The sequence below is a fragment of the Helicoverpa armigera genome, chromosome 2 (assembly GCF_030705265.1).
Source record: "Helicoverpa armigera isolate CAAS_96S chromosome 2, ASM3070526v1, whole genome shotgun sequence".
Classification (NCBI taxonomy): Eukaryota; Metazoa; Arthropoda; class Insecta; order Lepidoptera; family Noctuidae; genus Helicoverpa; species Helicoverpa armigera.
Genome location: NC_087121.1, coordinates 11,221,421 through 11,237,649, shown reverse-complemented (window position 1 = coordinate 11,237,649; position 16,229 = coordinate 11,221,421). Strand labels below are relative to the sequence as shown.

General features: G+C 36.2%; 1 protein-coding gene across 1 annotated transcript in view; it reads left to right on the top strand.

The window, feature by feature from the left end:
- Positions 1 to 3,856: 3,856 nt before the first annotated feature.
- Positions 3,857 to 16,229, top strand: part of LOC110379299 (guanylate cyclase 32E) — a 102,204-nt gene continuing 89,831 nt past the window's right edge. Inside the window, exon 1 of the mRNA XM_064039866.1 lies at positions 3,857 to 4,362. Within this exon, the coding sequence (XP_063895936.1) occupies positions 3,895 to 4,362 (468 nt within the window). The 5' untranslated portion in view covers positions 3,857 to 3,894. The remainder of the gene's footprint in view (positions 4,363 to 16,229) is intronic.

The following is a 16,229-nucleotide window of genomic DNA, read 5'->3' as shown; positions in this document are numbered from 1 at the left end:
AGTTTTTTTACCGATTTTTTTTTTATAAACTAAGTCAAAGTGTCCAATGCTCCCTATGGTAGGGAGGCTTGGACATACCATGTAATGTATAATTTGTAAATTTTTGTTCTTCTTCTTCAGTGAAAATTTGTGAGGTTATAAATCTGCGCTAAAAATCCTTTATAGAATCTTGTTTCAGGTACCGTTGCCAACTTGATCTAGGGACTCCATATTTATCAGCTGTTAATTTTATTTTTAACCTTTTGATACCTCTTGTATTGCTCGTTATATTAAATCTTTAAGAATTTCCCGTCGCAAACCATTCTTTTAACCCCGACGCAAAAACGACGGGCTGTTATAAGTTTGACGTGTCTGTGTGTGTGTGTGTGTATGTGGCATCGTAGCTCCCAAACGGATGATCCGATTGTAATGCGGTTTTTTTTGTTTAAAAGGAATGTCATTCGGGAGTGTTCTTAGCTATGTTTGGTGGAAATCGGTTCAGGTCTTCAAGGTCATCAGCTCGTTTGTTAGGTGTGATAGGAATGTTACACGCTCAGTTTACTTGCAAGCATATGTGGGATCTAAAATTTGAAATACTAATGTCTTCTGGAACCACTGAGCTGGTCTGCTGTTAGGACACGAAGATAGGAGACGTAACCCTGAACTGCCTTTTAGTAAACCCATCGAGTTTGGGCTCGTTTAATTTGTCTTGACTAGTTTTCTTCATGTTTCTAATTGACGAGAACCTAATGCTGGAAATGGGATGTGGCGGATGAAACCCTAGAATGATATATAACCCTGGATCAACAAAGGTCCATCTTTATTGTTTCTCAATCTGTGCAATTCTCCCAGAGCCAGTTTGTCATGAGGATTGTTAAACAGCTTCCTTTGGCTGAGATCGCATATAGCGAACCCATCATAAAAAGAAGGAAAAATTAAGGAGCTCCTTTAAAAAACCATGAAATAAAATAAAATTATAAATTTAAAAAAACCCCCGACCCAAAAAAGTACGCAATTATTATGACAAAATGTTATAAACGATAAACCCTATAAAAAGCAAAAAGTAACTTTAAACACTACGTAAGTACCAACTAAAGCATGTCAGACTAAACAAAATTTTGACGTGTCGACGGTTTTATTGAAACCGTTTAAATATCTCGTAATGTTGAAACTGATTGTAATTTTTAGGATAGCTCTTTGATTTTATCTAGCCAAACATAAGAAATGACAATAAAAGTTGATTATCTGTAAAATCTGAATTTTTTATGCAATAAATGTGAAAAAGTGCCCATCAATCCCCTACCTCCCCTAAAGTATGAAATGACATTACGAATCGAAGTGAAATGCGAGTTGTTGATCGAATTTTATAGAATCGCAGGACAGAATTTGATCGGATAATCAACGCTACTGTATTTTAATACAAGAGATGTTGTACCTACCTATGTGGTTGTGTGCATAGATTATGCAGTATAGAGAGGGCAAGGGTTATGCCTCAATACCTGCCGAACTAATCGATGGAGCTAAGAGGTCGTACGCGGTATAGCTGCGGTGTATTGAAGGCAATATGTTAATACTAGCTGGTGCCCGCGACTTCGTCTGCGCAGGTTTAGTATTTCGAACAATATGTTTACAAATTGTAACCTATGTGTTATTCTGATGTATAAGCTATATTATTGTAAAGTTTCATTAAAATCCATTCAGTAGTTTTTGCGTGAAAGAGTAACAAACATCCATACATCCATACATACAAACTTTCGCGTTTATAATATTAGTAGGATACAGTACAACAAGAGTTCATCAAGTTATTAACGACTAGCTGAATCCCGCGGTGGGAACTACTTCCCATACCCGAGTAAACTATAATCTACGTCACCTCAGGACAGTGTTGCTTTCCAAGTTTTCTATCGGTTCAGTAGTTTCGATTCCTTGAAAAACTAAAAAAATAGTTTAGAGTTTTCGTAAAAGACGATAAATTATACATAAATAACATTTTATTCCGCAAATCGAAGACTTATCAAAGAAGCTAAGAAAACTTTAACCGGTTTCCAATAAAAGAGGTGTTACTGCAATTCCATTGGTTTCGTCAGAAATGTGTGATGAAGTTAAATAGAACAAACTCTACTTAGAAATTGCAGTAGCGCGCAATAAAAATAAGAAGGTGAAAATATTTTGCAGAAGTATCATTTTTCAACATAAAGTACTTTGTAGTAGGGACTTAAGTTATATAATCCAGACATAGGCATATAACACACAAAAAAAATGAAATGACGCATCTAATGAAGATATGAACTTAAAGAGTAATTGGTAATTAAGTTGAGAAAGTCAAATAGGCCCTCGCAAAGGGGGCGACAAGGGGCGACCCTTGTAAAACATTGTAGTAATCAGCTGCATTCAATTAGACTGGAAGCCAACCCCAACACAGGTGCGAAAAGGCTCAGCAGACAAAATGTTGAAACTTCTGCCCTTTATCTATCTTGTAACACTCTGTACAAGGTCTAGGGCACGTTTCTAAGAAAAATACTCCCAGGGAAAAATACTGCAAACGAATAAATAAACAAGCAATCTATCTTTGAAAAAAAAACGACCCAGCTCTAGTAGTTGGTTGATACTAGATACACTTGCGAGCAAAAAAATACTACTCAGAAAATTATGAATTATGATCATGGAGAAAAAAAATACTAGCAGAGGTGCCACAACGGAACATCTCCTAAGAAATTAGCGCGCCAAAATGCGTCTTCGTAAAAAGTTACTGTCGTCGCCTTTTTACGCCTTCTCTGGAACCCGCCCATTTTTTGTAATACCATAATTATGATACCAAAAATCGTGGACATATGTCTCAAAGGACTCGAACACCACGTTAGTTCACTATAGTAACTGATCGTTTTGGTCATGCGCATCATACGTGTTTGACCTAGTACAAGGCGCTCGATCTGCCTGCATTATGGCATCTCCACTCATCTTACTCCGTAGTTATGATACACTTGCGAGCAAAAAAACGGCCCAGACAATTATTATGTACTTGAATAAAAAAAATACACTTCGAGAAATTAAATTGGGTCATTATAGCTACTTATTACAATTCATCAGCTTATGTACTAAGTTAAAGCCAATTTTGATGTTTATGTTTATCATTATTATTGCGGTTGTTTTGTGAAATGACCTGTTAAATCACTTTATTTTTATTTTTTACATTCAATTTGATTTAACCCAAGATAAAACGGAAGAAAAGAAATATAATTAAAATCAATTACATATTCAGGAATTATGTTTGATAACTTTCAGAATCTTTACCTACTTATGTGTATATACTTTGTATACATTATGGGACGCAATAAAGTATTGAGTATATTACAAATGCGAATTTCGGCGCTTTCAAGGTAAAACTACTGAATCGATCTAAATGTTTGGTACACATATTATAGACCTTAAAAAGTAGAGTAAGATGGAGTTCAGGACCCGGATGAAACCGCGGTCAACAACTAGTAAATAAATATACCATAACACATATTTTATCTGTTGAAGAATAATAATAGAATTCCAAGAACGAATAAGAATGGAATGATTTTCATGTTATTTGCTTGTAAATATTAAGTTACAATACAGATATTTTTGTCAGTGAAGGCCAGTCTATATAATTACTTAATCACAAATGATAAATACTGTTTATACAAAAATGAAGCGGAAATAGCAATAAAAAAAATATTGTTTATTTGTACTATCTATATCTGTGATTTACATCTCTTTTAGATATATTTTGTTAACCAAAAAAGTATCCTAGATTATTTGGCAGCCTATACTACAACACAAAATTTTTTTTCACCATGAAAAACCTTATTATTTACAACTAACCCAATCTTTTCATCTTCCACAGAAACCACTACAAAAATGGACCAACCCTGAACTCAAACCACCAAAATGGCCCACATCACATACCTCATATTCCTCTTCATCATCGAAATCGGCTTCTCCACTGAAGAAGAAAACATTCAAGATCCAGAACTACAAAATATAGATCTAGAAGATTACATAGAATATAACAAAACAGACATTTACGATGCATACAACATTACAGAAGAAATTGAGAAGACAAATGACAATCGGAAAAAATGTAAAGTGATAAACACAACGACGGCCGATGATGGAGGTCATATTCCAGAGAATGGGTTAAATTCCATAGATTTAGACAATATACATTCCAGTTTGACCTCTAACTTGATAAAGGAGAATTTGTCGGTGGATACTATGGAGTTGGAAGGAGTGAATTTGTTCGATATAGTGAACAGTGATTGTGGAGGTGCTAAAGTGTGCCCTAACGTGAGTGGGAATTGGACGAATGAGAAGACTATTACGGTTGGATTTCTTGGCGCTTATGGCAGGAGTCAGGTGAGTTTTACTTGTATATTTTTGTCTGTATATATGCCTTATATAATATTAGAAATACGTTTCATTGCTAGCTGTATTCTTAACAGCCTCTTAAAAAAAAATTCGTTAACTTTTTCATTTCTACAACCCAAATGTTCTCAGGTCCTCTTTATATAGGTAAAGAAAACTAAATACAGTTTTTATGTATGTTATGTTATGAGTTCTATTTGAGAATGTGTGTGCATTTCTTTTCCATAAAAAAACAACCAACCAGTATCCTTCGTCTTATATAATATCAATCAGATTACTAGAGAAAATTGAGTAGTCAAATTATATAAACAAAGAGTATCTCCTACGCCTTCAATTTGCTTTTTAGGGTTTTGTACCCATAGGGTAAAACGGGACCCTATTGTTTTCGCTCCTCTGTCTGTCCGTCCGTCATCAGGCTGTATCTCATGAACCGTGATAGTAAGAGAGTAGAAATTTTCACAGATGATGTATTTCTGTTGCCGCTATAACAACAAATACTGTAAACTAGAAAAAAAAAGAATAAAATAAACATTTTGGGGGGCTCCCATACAACAAACGTAATTTTTTTGCTAATTTAATAAAATTATTTATCACTCAACACGACGACTCCGACGTGACGCGACGTGAGCGAGTCCGACTCGCACTTGGCCGGTTTTTATCTATTTTGTGTACTGTATGATAGTTGCGTAATACGACCTTTTTATTTGATGCGTAATAGAATTGGTAGGTATATTGGTTTAATAGAATCAAGTCCATTTATTTTTTAAGATACAAACATCGTTAAAACCAAATGTGTCTGAGACTTTTTGCGGACAATAAGACGCCTTTATAGACTGGTACTTTGGTCCGAAATGATTTCTCGTGAAACTAGTAACTGCCTAGTTACGACACTGGTCTTTTATAAAAAGGATATTGTTATTATTATTTGGAACATCATTCTGATGGTCAGATGTCATTACTGTCTAAAATAATGGGCCATTACTAAATACTAAAACTTTTAATAAAAAATTTGGACATTTTAGAGAAAGAGGGTTTGATCTACTATATTGAGTATAGATTTGAAATGTAATGTGTTTTAGCGGTACATTTTTTTAGTTAGCCGTAGCCGTTTTCCTGCGGGTTTGCTCACATCCTGTGGGCACTACTGCATGTATCGGGATAAAATATAGCCTATGCTATTAAAGAGGAGTGTAGCTTTTGTGTTACAATCAATAAGGGTTTACAAATACTAATGATTTATTCTCAATAGGGTTTGAAAACAATTGGCTGTGAAAACTAATTATAGTTTTCAATTCCAATGCCAATTCAGATAAACTGTGTTGCTGTATCGAATGTTTACTCAGTTAGCCACGTTGGCAAATATGTTTCTCGAATAAATAAGCTGTTTCTGGAAAAAGTGATGTTTAAACTAGGCTTTCAGAATTCTTATTAATTTTATGGTAATGGCGTCCACGGGCGAGTTCGGCCACGGCGGATGTTCTCATGTAAGGAGATCAGCCAGCTGCGCAGGACATATTATAGTGCACGAGCATTTGCGCAGACACATGTGCACTCCCTATTCCTTCACTCTCATAACCCGATGGGACGGCAATCCGACACGACCGGAAAGAGATTAGGCGCAGGACCGACATTTACGTGCTTTCCGATGCACGGGTGAATCAATCACCAACTTCCAGACTACGGGCTGCTTTGTGAAAGTTTAAGAAAACCCACAAAGCGATTTCGGCCCGTCCCGGGAATCGAACCCGAGACCTCGTGCTCAGCAGCCGCGCCTGCGACCACTAGACCAACGAGGCAGTTTTAGTTTTCTTTTTTTTTTGGGAAATTTTATGGTGACTGTAAGTATTATCGGGTATTCCCAATATTCCTTTTGTTGATGGCTTAATAGAGATAGAATTTGAATTAGCCCCATACAAGTAATGTCTTTCTATCTCTAGTCTCTAGTAAGCAAATCAACAGATGTATTGAAGATTGGGGACGGCCGTTAGTGAGTAGTAGTAGTAGTTAAGTATGTATATTTTAAAACTGAGGGTTAGAGGATACGACCTATTTTTCTCCAGCTCAAGTTCCACTGACTTATTCGCTAACTATGAGGAAACATTTGATGGTTGGTACTTTAATAATATTTTTTTATCCTATCCCAGCATTGTATATTTTACTTCAGTCGAAAGATATTATGGACTCATTCAATCACAGTATTTTTTATGTTCTAAAAAAATGAGTGCTATAATTTTTCACTGCATCTAGTCCTGACCTTTACAAAGGTTTCAATGTCACCGAATAAAAAATATAACAGAGAGAATATTGTTCCATTCTTCCTTATTTCACGAACCTCGTTTTTTCACTTCCTTCATTTTTTCGTACTTCCTTAAATAATAGACTTCCATTTTTCTCAGAATCGCTCATAGAATTTACGCGGAAAACTCAAGACCCTATTCGGCCGGATATCTGAATTTCTGTAACCTATCCATGTGCGTATCAATCAACGCGAATGATTTATAAGGATAGAGGTATAGATCACGGAGAAAGGAAAGTTAGTAGAGATACCGTAAGGAAGGTAGGTCAAGCAACGTAAGGTAGGAGTGTTGATTAGTTACTAGAACTAAGGACAGCTTCGGGTTGATTGTCAAATCAAAACCATTCTGTCAAAGATTTTTCTTGATTGATTGCTGATTTTGTGTTAAAATAATGGGCGGATTATATAGAAAGCGTATAAAGGCGGAGCTAGTAACGTTCTTCGTCCCCCAAACACCCGCATTTTGGCGCGCTACTTCCTTAGGAAATTTTGCGTTATGACATCTCCGCTAGTCCTTTTGTTCTCCATAAAAAAGATAGACTATACATATAACGGCTCGAATGATAAGGGTCTCAAAGATTGGCAACGTGTGAAAAAGGTACATTTTGTCGCTTGAATAGGACTAACTTACGCCCTTTTGATACGAGCTGGTTGACAGAATTGTTTGATTAATTTAAAAGGGCTTATGACCCTTTTGGTGATAGATAGTTTGCATCCTCTTTCTATCTATCTCATATGAAAAATATGAGAAAGATCTTCCTCTGTAGATATTTTGGGTATACTAAAAATAACCAAACAAATGGTTCGGACAGACAATTTTTTACATATTTTTGAGACGAAAGGCATCGGTCGTCTTTTGAAACTCCACTCAAGCTTGAGGTGCTTAAGGACCCTTGAGCACCTTTTGAGATTATGACAAAAGTCTTTGCCAGTAGACCATGATCAATATTGTGACAAGTTCATCCTTCATTATTTCACGTGAAAAAGGAATCTAAAAAAAGACTTTTAGATTTTAAAGTAACGGACGATTTTTGAGACTTATGATAAAAAAAATCTGTTTAACGTAAAATTCTTATTAAACAGAAAATTATGCAGGTACGCATCTTGAGTAGGTACAGGATTGATTTATTTATAGGTGTAGGTGTTTGTCGAAATTAACTACGGCAAGCAGTTATCTCGGGACGCGGGTGAAACCGCGGGTGAAAGCTAGTAATATATTACATACTTATGTTAGTCTTCAAGACCGATGCATTTTATCTATAGGCCTATTTGACTGCCTCATTGGTCTAGTGGTCGCAAGCGCGGCTGCTGTCCTCGAGGTCTCGGGTTCGATTCCCGGGTCGGGCCGAAATCGCTTTGTGGGTTTTCTTAAACTTTCACAAAGCAGCCCGTAGTCTGGAAGTTGGTGATTGATTCACCCGTGCATCGGAGAGCACGTAAATGTCGGTCTTGCGTCGGATTGCCGTCCCATCGGGCTATGAGAGTGAAGGATTGGGAGTGCACCTGTGTCTGCGCAGATGCTCGTGCACTATAATATGACCTGCGCAGCTGGCCGATCTCCTTAAAATGAGAACAGCCGCCGTGGCCGAAATCAGCCGTGGACGCCATTATAGGCCTATTTAGCATGAAAAATAAATGTAGGTATATAAATAGTTTTTTTTTATTTCCAAGAAAATAAATGAATTAGGATGTTTGTTCTCAGTGGGTTCACTTGATTTGAAACTTCGTTGAGGAAAAGTCACTTGCCAGTTTAAGGAAGCAGGGGAAAGGTTTTTCAATTAAGTCGTTTATTACGCAGTCTGAAAACATGACAAAAGAAAATTCGTTTTTTCTTTCAAAGTAACCGTTGTCTATCAACATTTTACAAACACGATTTGTTTTTACTGTAAATCCATATACATAGTTATACAAAAATAAAGTAAGCTGTATGTCAGTTGCTGTTGAATTGTTATGAAAACTACAAAAAAAGGTCACAGAAAAAGAAGTAAAGGTCGGATTGAAAACCTCTGCGTTTTCGGAGTTCGTTAAAAATATTTGCGTTGCAATTTATTTGTGGTCGTTTAAAAATATAACAATACCCCCTTTGAGTCTAGTGAGCAGAGCAATAAGCTGTTCTTATACGAAAATAGCTTTCTCAGAAACATAAATAGCTCTCAGATGTATTGATAATATATTAGATTGTAGGTAAAAATATACAGCTAGTTATCATCAACTATGTTGGGGTCGACTTCCAGTCTTACTGGATGCAGTGGAGTACCAGTGTTTTACAAGGAGCGACTGCTTATCTCACCTCCTCGGCCAAAGGTGTCCAAGATATACTTAAAATAGCTGTATTTCTACTTGCCTGTCCTGGAACCGAACCCACTTATACTCAAGAGCTTGGTTCATATATATTTTTATTTAAAAAAAGATATATAAATAACGTCATTGATTAACTCAAAGTATGTAGGTCATCGGGTTAAAAGCTTTCATTTATTTCTAGAAAAAAGCCTACAATATGTACATAGACGGATGACATCAAGTGTGTCTGTAGGTCGTTGCTTCTGCAATCTAGTGTAAATAATGGGTCAATTTATCTTTGTTAATAACGTACTCCTAGTTCGTCTTTGGGGATTTTATATTATGTAGGGAATAACATTAGTTAAGGGTCTAACACTAGGTAACTTAGAAGGGTGAGAGGTCTCAGGTTGTAGAAGAAACATTCCTGGAACTTAAAACTTTCTGTTTGTTTTCGTAGGCTGATGGAATTTTTGAGTTTAGCATTAGGTTAAACAAATATCATCATATTACAAAGTCATCATCATCCTCCGAGCCTTTTTCCCAATCATGTTGGGGTCGGCTTCCAGTCTAACCGGATTCAGCTGAGTACCAGTGCATTACAAGAAGGGCAATCCGATACCCCTTGGTTTGACTGGCGTCAGACTTACTGGCTTCTGACTACCCGTAACGACTGCCAAGGATGTTTAATGTTCAATCATCTTACAAAGTATTGAGATAAAAACTGGGCTCGGGAGATGATGTGTATGTCTTACCGTGGAATGGAAACTCATGCGACAATTTATCTATATTAAGAACCACTTCTTACATTTTACTGTTTATTAATAAAGGAGGTACTTACCAACTCTTGTCTTTATTATTTCACCAGGCTTTTGTGACGTCATATCATATTACAATGATGAATAATGTGGCTCACGTCACCCGGAATGCAAAATATAAGCGAGGAATATCCTGAAAGCATTTTTCTTCAAGTGAAGAACATTTTTGACACGAAAATGTGAAAAATTAAAAAATGAATTTTAATTAAGATGTTACGGTTTTTAGTTGCGAAATATAATATGGTGATGGTGATCATGTTTTAATTTGTTAGAGAATTCATATTTTCAGTTTGAAATTAAAATTGTAATTGCGAATCAGTGGCTTTTGTTCAGCGAAAAACAAGCTATCCTAATACTTATAGTTTTTTAATTCCTTAAATTAGTGCTAAAACACTGAAGAGTTTGATATTACTAATTGTAAATTGTAGTTATACAACTGAAAATAATCTTTAGACACCTACTTTAATACTCGGGCAGTAGAGATCTTCATACATTGAATAATTTTTAATGCAATTATGTATGCTATAACGGAATTACGCTCAATTTTCACGGCCTTTTTGACACAATATCAAGGTTGTGACACTGAAAATTACCTTACGCCTTTAATTTATTTTTTCACTTATAATACCATAAGAGCTTCAAAATTATCGGGTATTTTCCGATAGGTTCGTTGCAAACAAATGAAGGAGTCAAGTTTTTCAGGTTAAAAAATAACGAGCGCGAAGCGCGAGTGATTTTTCCTGAAAAACTTGACGACTTTATTTGTTTGCAGGGAACCTTGAGGGAAATGCCAGAGAATTTTGAAGCTCGTGTGGTATTCGGGGGATTATTTTTCCGTCCCAAATGTCGGCCACAACCTGTCAGTTTGACATAGCAACGACCAGAGAAAATATTCAAAAAATTATCAGTATAATACCATGTAGGTTGTACCACGTGACGTCGAATGGTGCAATTCTATTGGTCGATATTTGGGTCGGAAAAATAATCACCGGAATTTCTGCACCGATTTTTTTTTAAGTTTAAGTTGCCTATTTATTGAGAAATGCTATAGTGGGCGAATTAAATCCCACAGTATGCGAATGAAGCCGAAATATATTTTATTATAGAATCTTTGTCGCTTTCCAAATTAGCGACGCCCATTAAGTTATGGGAATATTATAAGACCCTTTTAATGGGGTGCTTTTAGGCACTTAATATTCGACCTTGATGAATTTACGAGGGTAAAAACCTCTCGCAAAGAGTATAAGTGATGTTTGACAAATAGATAAGGTAGTCAAATACAGAAAGGCTGACAATCAGTTTTACCAAAGGGTTATCGGATTGCCGAGATAACTAGGTTGAGATTAGATTTATCCGGGTCCTGTTGAGAGCAGGTACTTCCCGTAATCGCGTAAAATATAGTTCGCGTCACCTGAAGATAGTGTAGTTTCAAACCAGTAGTGAAATATTTTTTTAAATTAATCAAATTATCAATTTTTACTCTGACAACAACTTTCTTAGGCGAGAGTCCAAGTTCAGTTTAATTGTTTTGCTATTGTGATTGAGTGAGAATAACAGTAAGTTTCTTTGGGATAATTATTTATAATCATAAGTGAAATCACATAGGTATTCAAGTCAACTAATTACCAGTCACTCTATATATCGCTTTTCTCCAAATGCTTACTACAAAAATACATACACAATGATAACAAAACATCCACTTGCATAGAAAGTAAACAATGAACACCAACAAATATCCGTGGTTCCAATAAATTGTTGGCGAAGTCAATCGACTCGGCTATATCATCCATCACCGTTGACGAATAAGGATGTGGAAATCGCCGCTTCATTTCACCACGTAAGTTCACCAACATTCTTAGAGCATTCAACCAACTGGAGACGTCATTACCGCTTTCTAGAGCTTATTACAGACGCCAGCAGGTCAACCTATCGGAATCTGTTAAATTTTACCAATCGAACATTAACGTTCCACTATTTGTGATAAGGTTGAAAATCTATATGTAGACATTTGACAGATTGAGGTAGGTCGTCTGTACACAGCACGTTTTTTTTAAAAATTTTACAGATTGGAGTAGTAGCTTATTTTACTTACTTGTAAATATGTGTGTATAAAGTTTATGTTTGTGTTTGACAGTTTTGTCTTGCGTGCTGTGCTGTGTGCGTATTGTCGATAATGTATGTATTTATAAGTTATTTATCACAATTTGTGCCCTTCCCTTGCCCTCGCGCGTAAATTGGCAGACTTTTCCACACAGAGATTTGTCGTCATGGCGTGTCCAGCAAATTAAGTGTCTAAGCCAATACTATTTGTAACTGTAATCTGTTTGTTCACAGCCTTACTTTGTAGTGAAAGTGACCTTTAAGGAGTCAGTTTAATAGAAATGTCACAGACAGACTGAATATGTATGTTATGAGATGTCTTTGTAAAGTATTTCTAGATATTTTCTTGGAAAACATAATGTTACAAAGACGCAAGTTTGTGTGTGTATGTTTGTTACTTCTTCTAGTAATTTTCGTGGGAGGAGGGCGAAACATAGAGTAAAGGAAGTGGAAAATAAGTCCTACAGACAGTTGTGAGAAATTCCCTATTAATAGATATGTATTTACTGATATAATGAAGAGAAAACTATTTTTTGTTTCTTGTACCCTAAAGGCTCCGAAATGGTTTGACGTTGAAAAATTACACTCTTCCCAAGTTACATAGGCTGCATTTTAACGGCTGCAGTTTGAGCAGTAGTTCCCACGGGACGCGAGTGAGACCGCGTTTAAACGGCTAGTCCTACTAATATTATAAACGCGAAAGTTTGTATGTATGGATGTATGGATGTTTGTTACTCTTTCACGCAAAAACTACTGAATGGATTTTAATGAAACTTTACAATAATATAGCTTATACATCAGAATAACGCATAGGCTACAATTTGTAAACATATTGTTCGAAATACTAAACCTGCGCAGACGAAGTCGCGGGCACCAGCTAGTTACTGATAAACTAAAGTTTTCCTCTAATAGTCAGTTTCACAAAGACCTAGAATTAACATCATACCTCCCATGAGAACTGCTGGACGGCAACTAAAAGCGACACGATGTACAAACTTGAGAGTGCGGAAAAGTCAACTCAATGTAGTAGTAAATTAGAATACTTAATTACCTAGTGGCCTGACTGAGTAATGACTTCTGTAGAGGTTAATGAACTCTGCAGCTAATTGCAACAGGGCTTAATTTTACTAAACGCAATAATATTGTCATTAAGTACTTATCTACACTAATAAATCGACATAATTGTATGTATTGTAATAGTTTTTTATTGGTTTCTAATCTTAGGAAATACTGAAGTCCACTATGAAAATTCATTTCGATGTTAGATAGCCCATTTATAGCAACTTTTTACACGGGTGAGTAACGTAGAACTTACGGGATGCATCTGAAATTGCAGGCAAAAGCTAGTGAGGAATATGGACTATGATGTGAATACGATGATTATGATAATGATCTGAAAACAAAATTATAGAGCTAGCTTATCTCGATGGATTAGATTCCATACAAACTATTGAATTGCATTCGCGTAGCAATTCAATCTGGGCCATGATGAACATAACCTAGATTTGCAAAATGCTGCATATTACGGGCCAATTGGTATATTACATGGAGTATGGACAGGTTAGTGGAGATGCCATAAGGCAGGTAGGTCAGGCGCCTTTTTCTAGGTCAAAACGTACGATAGGCGTAACCTAAACGACCAGGTACTAGTAAAATAATGAGCCGTTGTCCTTGAGACATCTACATAAGATTGATTGGTATAGTTATCGTCACAAATCTTGAGCTCTGACCTACATCTGCGCAGAAGTGATTTATTAGCAAAGAACTAATCCCGAGTGACGGCTATGACGCGATGCACTGCGGGCCAATCACCGCTTTAGCCCGCTCCCGCGCCTCACTTCATACCACAAAAGGGACCCAATAAATTACTTCTGCGCAGGTGAAGGTCAGCGCTCAAGATTCGTGCCGATGATTATAATTCGGTTTAAAAAAAATGGGTGGGTTACATAGACGGCGTATATATATAGCCAAAACACCCGCATTAGGTGGTGTTACTTTCTTAGAAGATTTTCCATTGTGACATCTCCGTCCATCATTATGTTCTCCATGGTATATTATGTGACTTTACCCCACTTCTGTAATACCAATACCTTCCTTATGTAAATTGAGTAAATCGTGTTCATGACAGAGTATATTGGTTTCCTCTTTGACGGCTTTTTCCTGACCAAGATGAAAAAAGCCCCTTTTCAATATGTCGTTGTGCGGAGAGAAAAGTTTGGCGTTTTACACGGTTCATTTAGCAGGTTTTGTGTGACGGCATTTGTTAAGTTTTTTTAATCAAAAAGTTGCAAGTCACCTGAGTTTATTTCGGTCAACAAAACGGCTAGCAGATAACACTAGTAGTATAGCAAGTCATTTTTATATTGAAAGTTTGTATGTGTGAGTTAACCAAAACTACTTAACGGATTTGGATGGAAATTAACCGTCTTACCACAAAAACTTTTAGACGTCAGTTTAAGACTTGTCTAAAAAAATGACAAATTATGACGTTGACATATGGTTCATTTTGCAGCCACAATTTTTTTAGACAAGTGTAAGTCAGGTGTGTTAGTTTTTGTAGTAAGGCCATTATAGTTTAAAGTTGATACATGAAAATAATGTTTAAGCAATTTTTTATTTGTACCTTTGTGAGAAAAACCTCCCTTTCGAAACTCATGTACCGAACAACTTTAGTTATACCTTTCTCATTTAGATGAATGAGTTTATTGATTACAAAAGCTGAATTAACTAACTAACATTACACATTCAACACGAGTACATAGTTTTGTGATTTAAAATAATTACAACGGCACGATTTGAATGCCGGGTCGCGTCCTCCTCGATAAACAAGTTTCAGAAAGTTGACTGGGTTTAATTAAAACTAATTCAATTCTTATCCAAAAGGAAAATTCCTAAACTGAATTAAGCCTAAACAGATTATGGTTTGTGTAAAATATTATGGTTTTCTCTAAAAGTTCCTGTCGTACCAGGAAAGTGTGATAACAGATCTTGCGAAAAGGTATCAGGTTGCCCTGGTACCTGGAATGAGAAGGTATATATATGATACTACGAGTTTTATTTTTGTATCTTTGTTTTTACAGGAAAAACTACTAAATAACTGAACTTTTACTGTTAGGAAGCTACACTAACACCGGGTGACATAGGCTATATTTTATCCAAACGCGGGAAGTTACTTGCCACTGGACATGAGTGAAATCGCGATAAATTATCTTACAATCTATGATTAAAATTATGCAAATTACTACACCCATTACGACTTCATAGATTAATAAACCATTCATACACCACATTTGCACATTACGCAACGACGAATTTAGCAAATAGGTCACTACCGGTCACTGACCTCTAGGCTTCCAATCCCGCATTTCAGTCAAGGGACCGTCCTGCAGCTCAACTAATTAAAATTGTAACCAAGGACATGTTGCCTGGTCATTCTTGTGTAGACCGGAGTCCGGCCACGGAGTAAGGAATGAGCGGAGATGCCAAATGCAGTTGAGTCAGGCGCCTTCTGCTTGGTCAAATTATATCACTGGTCTACAGCATTTGGGAAGAGTAGTACTATATAATGCTATTGATAGAAAACTGAAATTTTGGGGCGCTACTTTCTTGGGCGATTTCCCGTTATGGCACCTCCGCTAGTCATTTTGTTCTCCATGAGTGCGACAAACTGACCTAATTAAATGAATACCTTTCGAGTCGTTTTGAGGTTTGCAATGAGCAATCACAGATGTGCTTGTGTGGGTGAGTTGTGGCAGTGGGTAGAGTGAATGATTACTTTGGTTGCGTCGTGGTTTCAGCTAAGTTAGGTATTTTGTTATTTTCCCAGCGATTTAACTTGCTTTCTGGTGTAACTTCTTTCTGTATCCGTACGGAAAGTAGCAAAAAGTGTCATTGAAGTTCAGCTGTTTACACGCGAAGAAGTAAGAAACATACACACTCACAAGCTTATATTGTATTTAAAATAGTGTAATGGTTTACTCACAAAAAAAAATAGCTTTATCTTTTATAGGATACGGCGACAGAATATTATTCGAGGATGGGTTTTAAGCACGCCGTTGGAAAAATAGTTCTTTCTATCTCTATTTGTCAGTCATTTGGCCAGTGTCTTCGCCTAATTAAGTTATTACAAAAGAGACAGCCAAAAGAAAAAGAAAATAAACATAAATATAGGATACGTACCAGCCTCAATGAGCCCATAAAATATTAGTAAATAAATTACAGGCAATAAATAAAATTTTCCTCAAACAATTTGTTACGTAATAATAATTAATTTTCTCATTTAATCAAACCTTGTACGCCGTGTCGAATTTCTTTTGTTTTTCCTTGCTCAGTAGACACTTTAGGAAGCGTTCATATATGATGGAAAA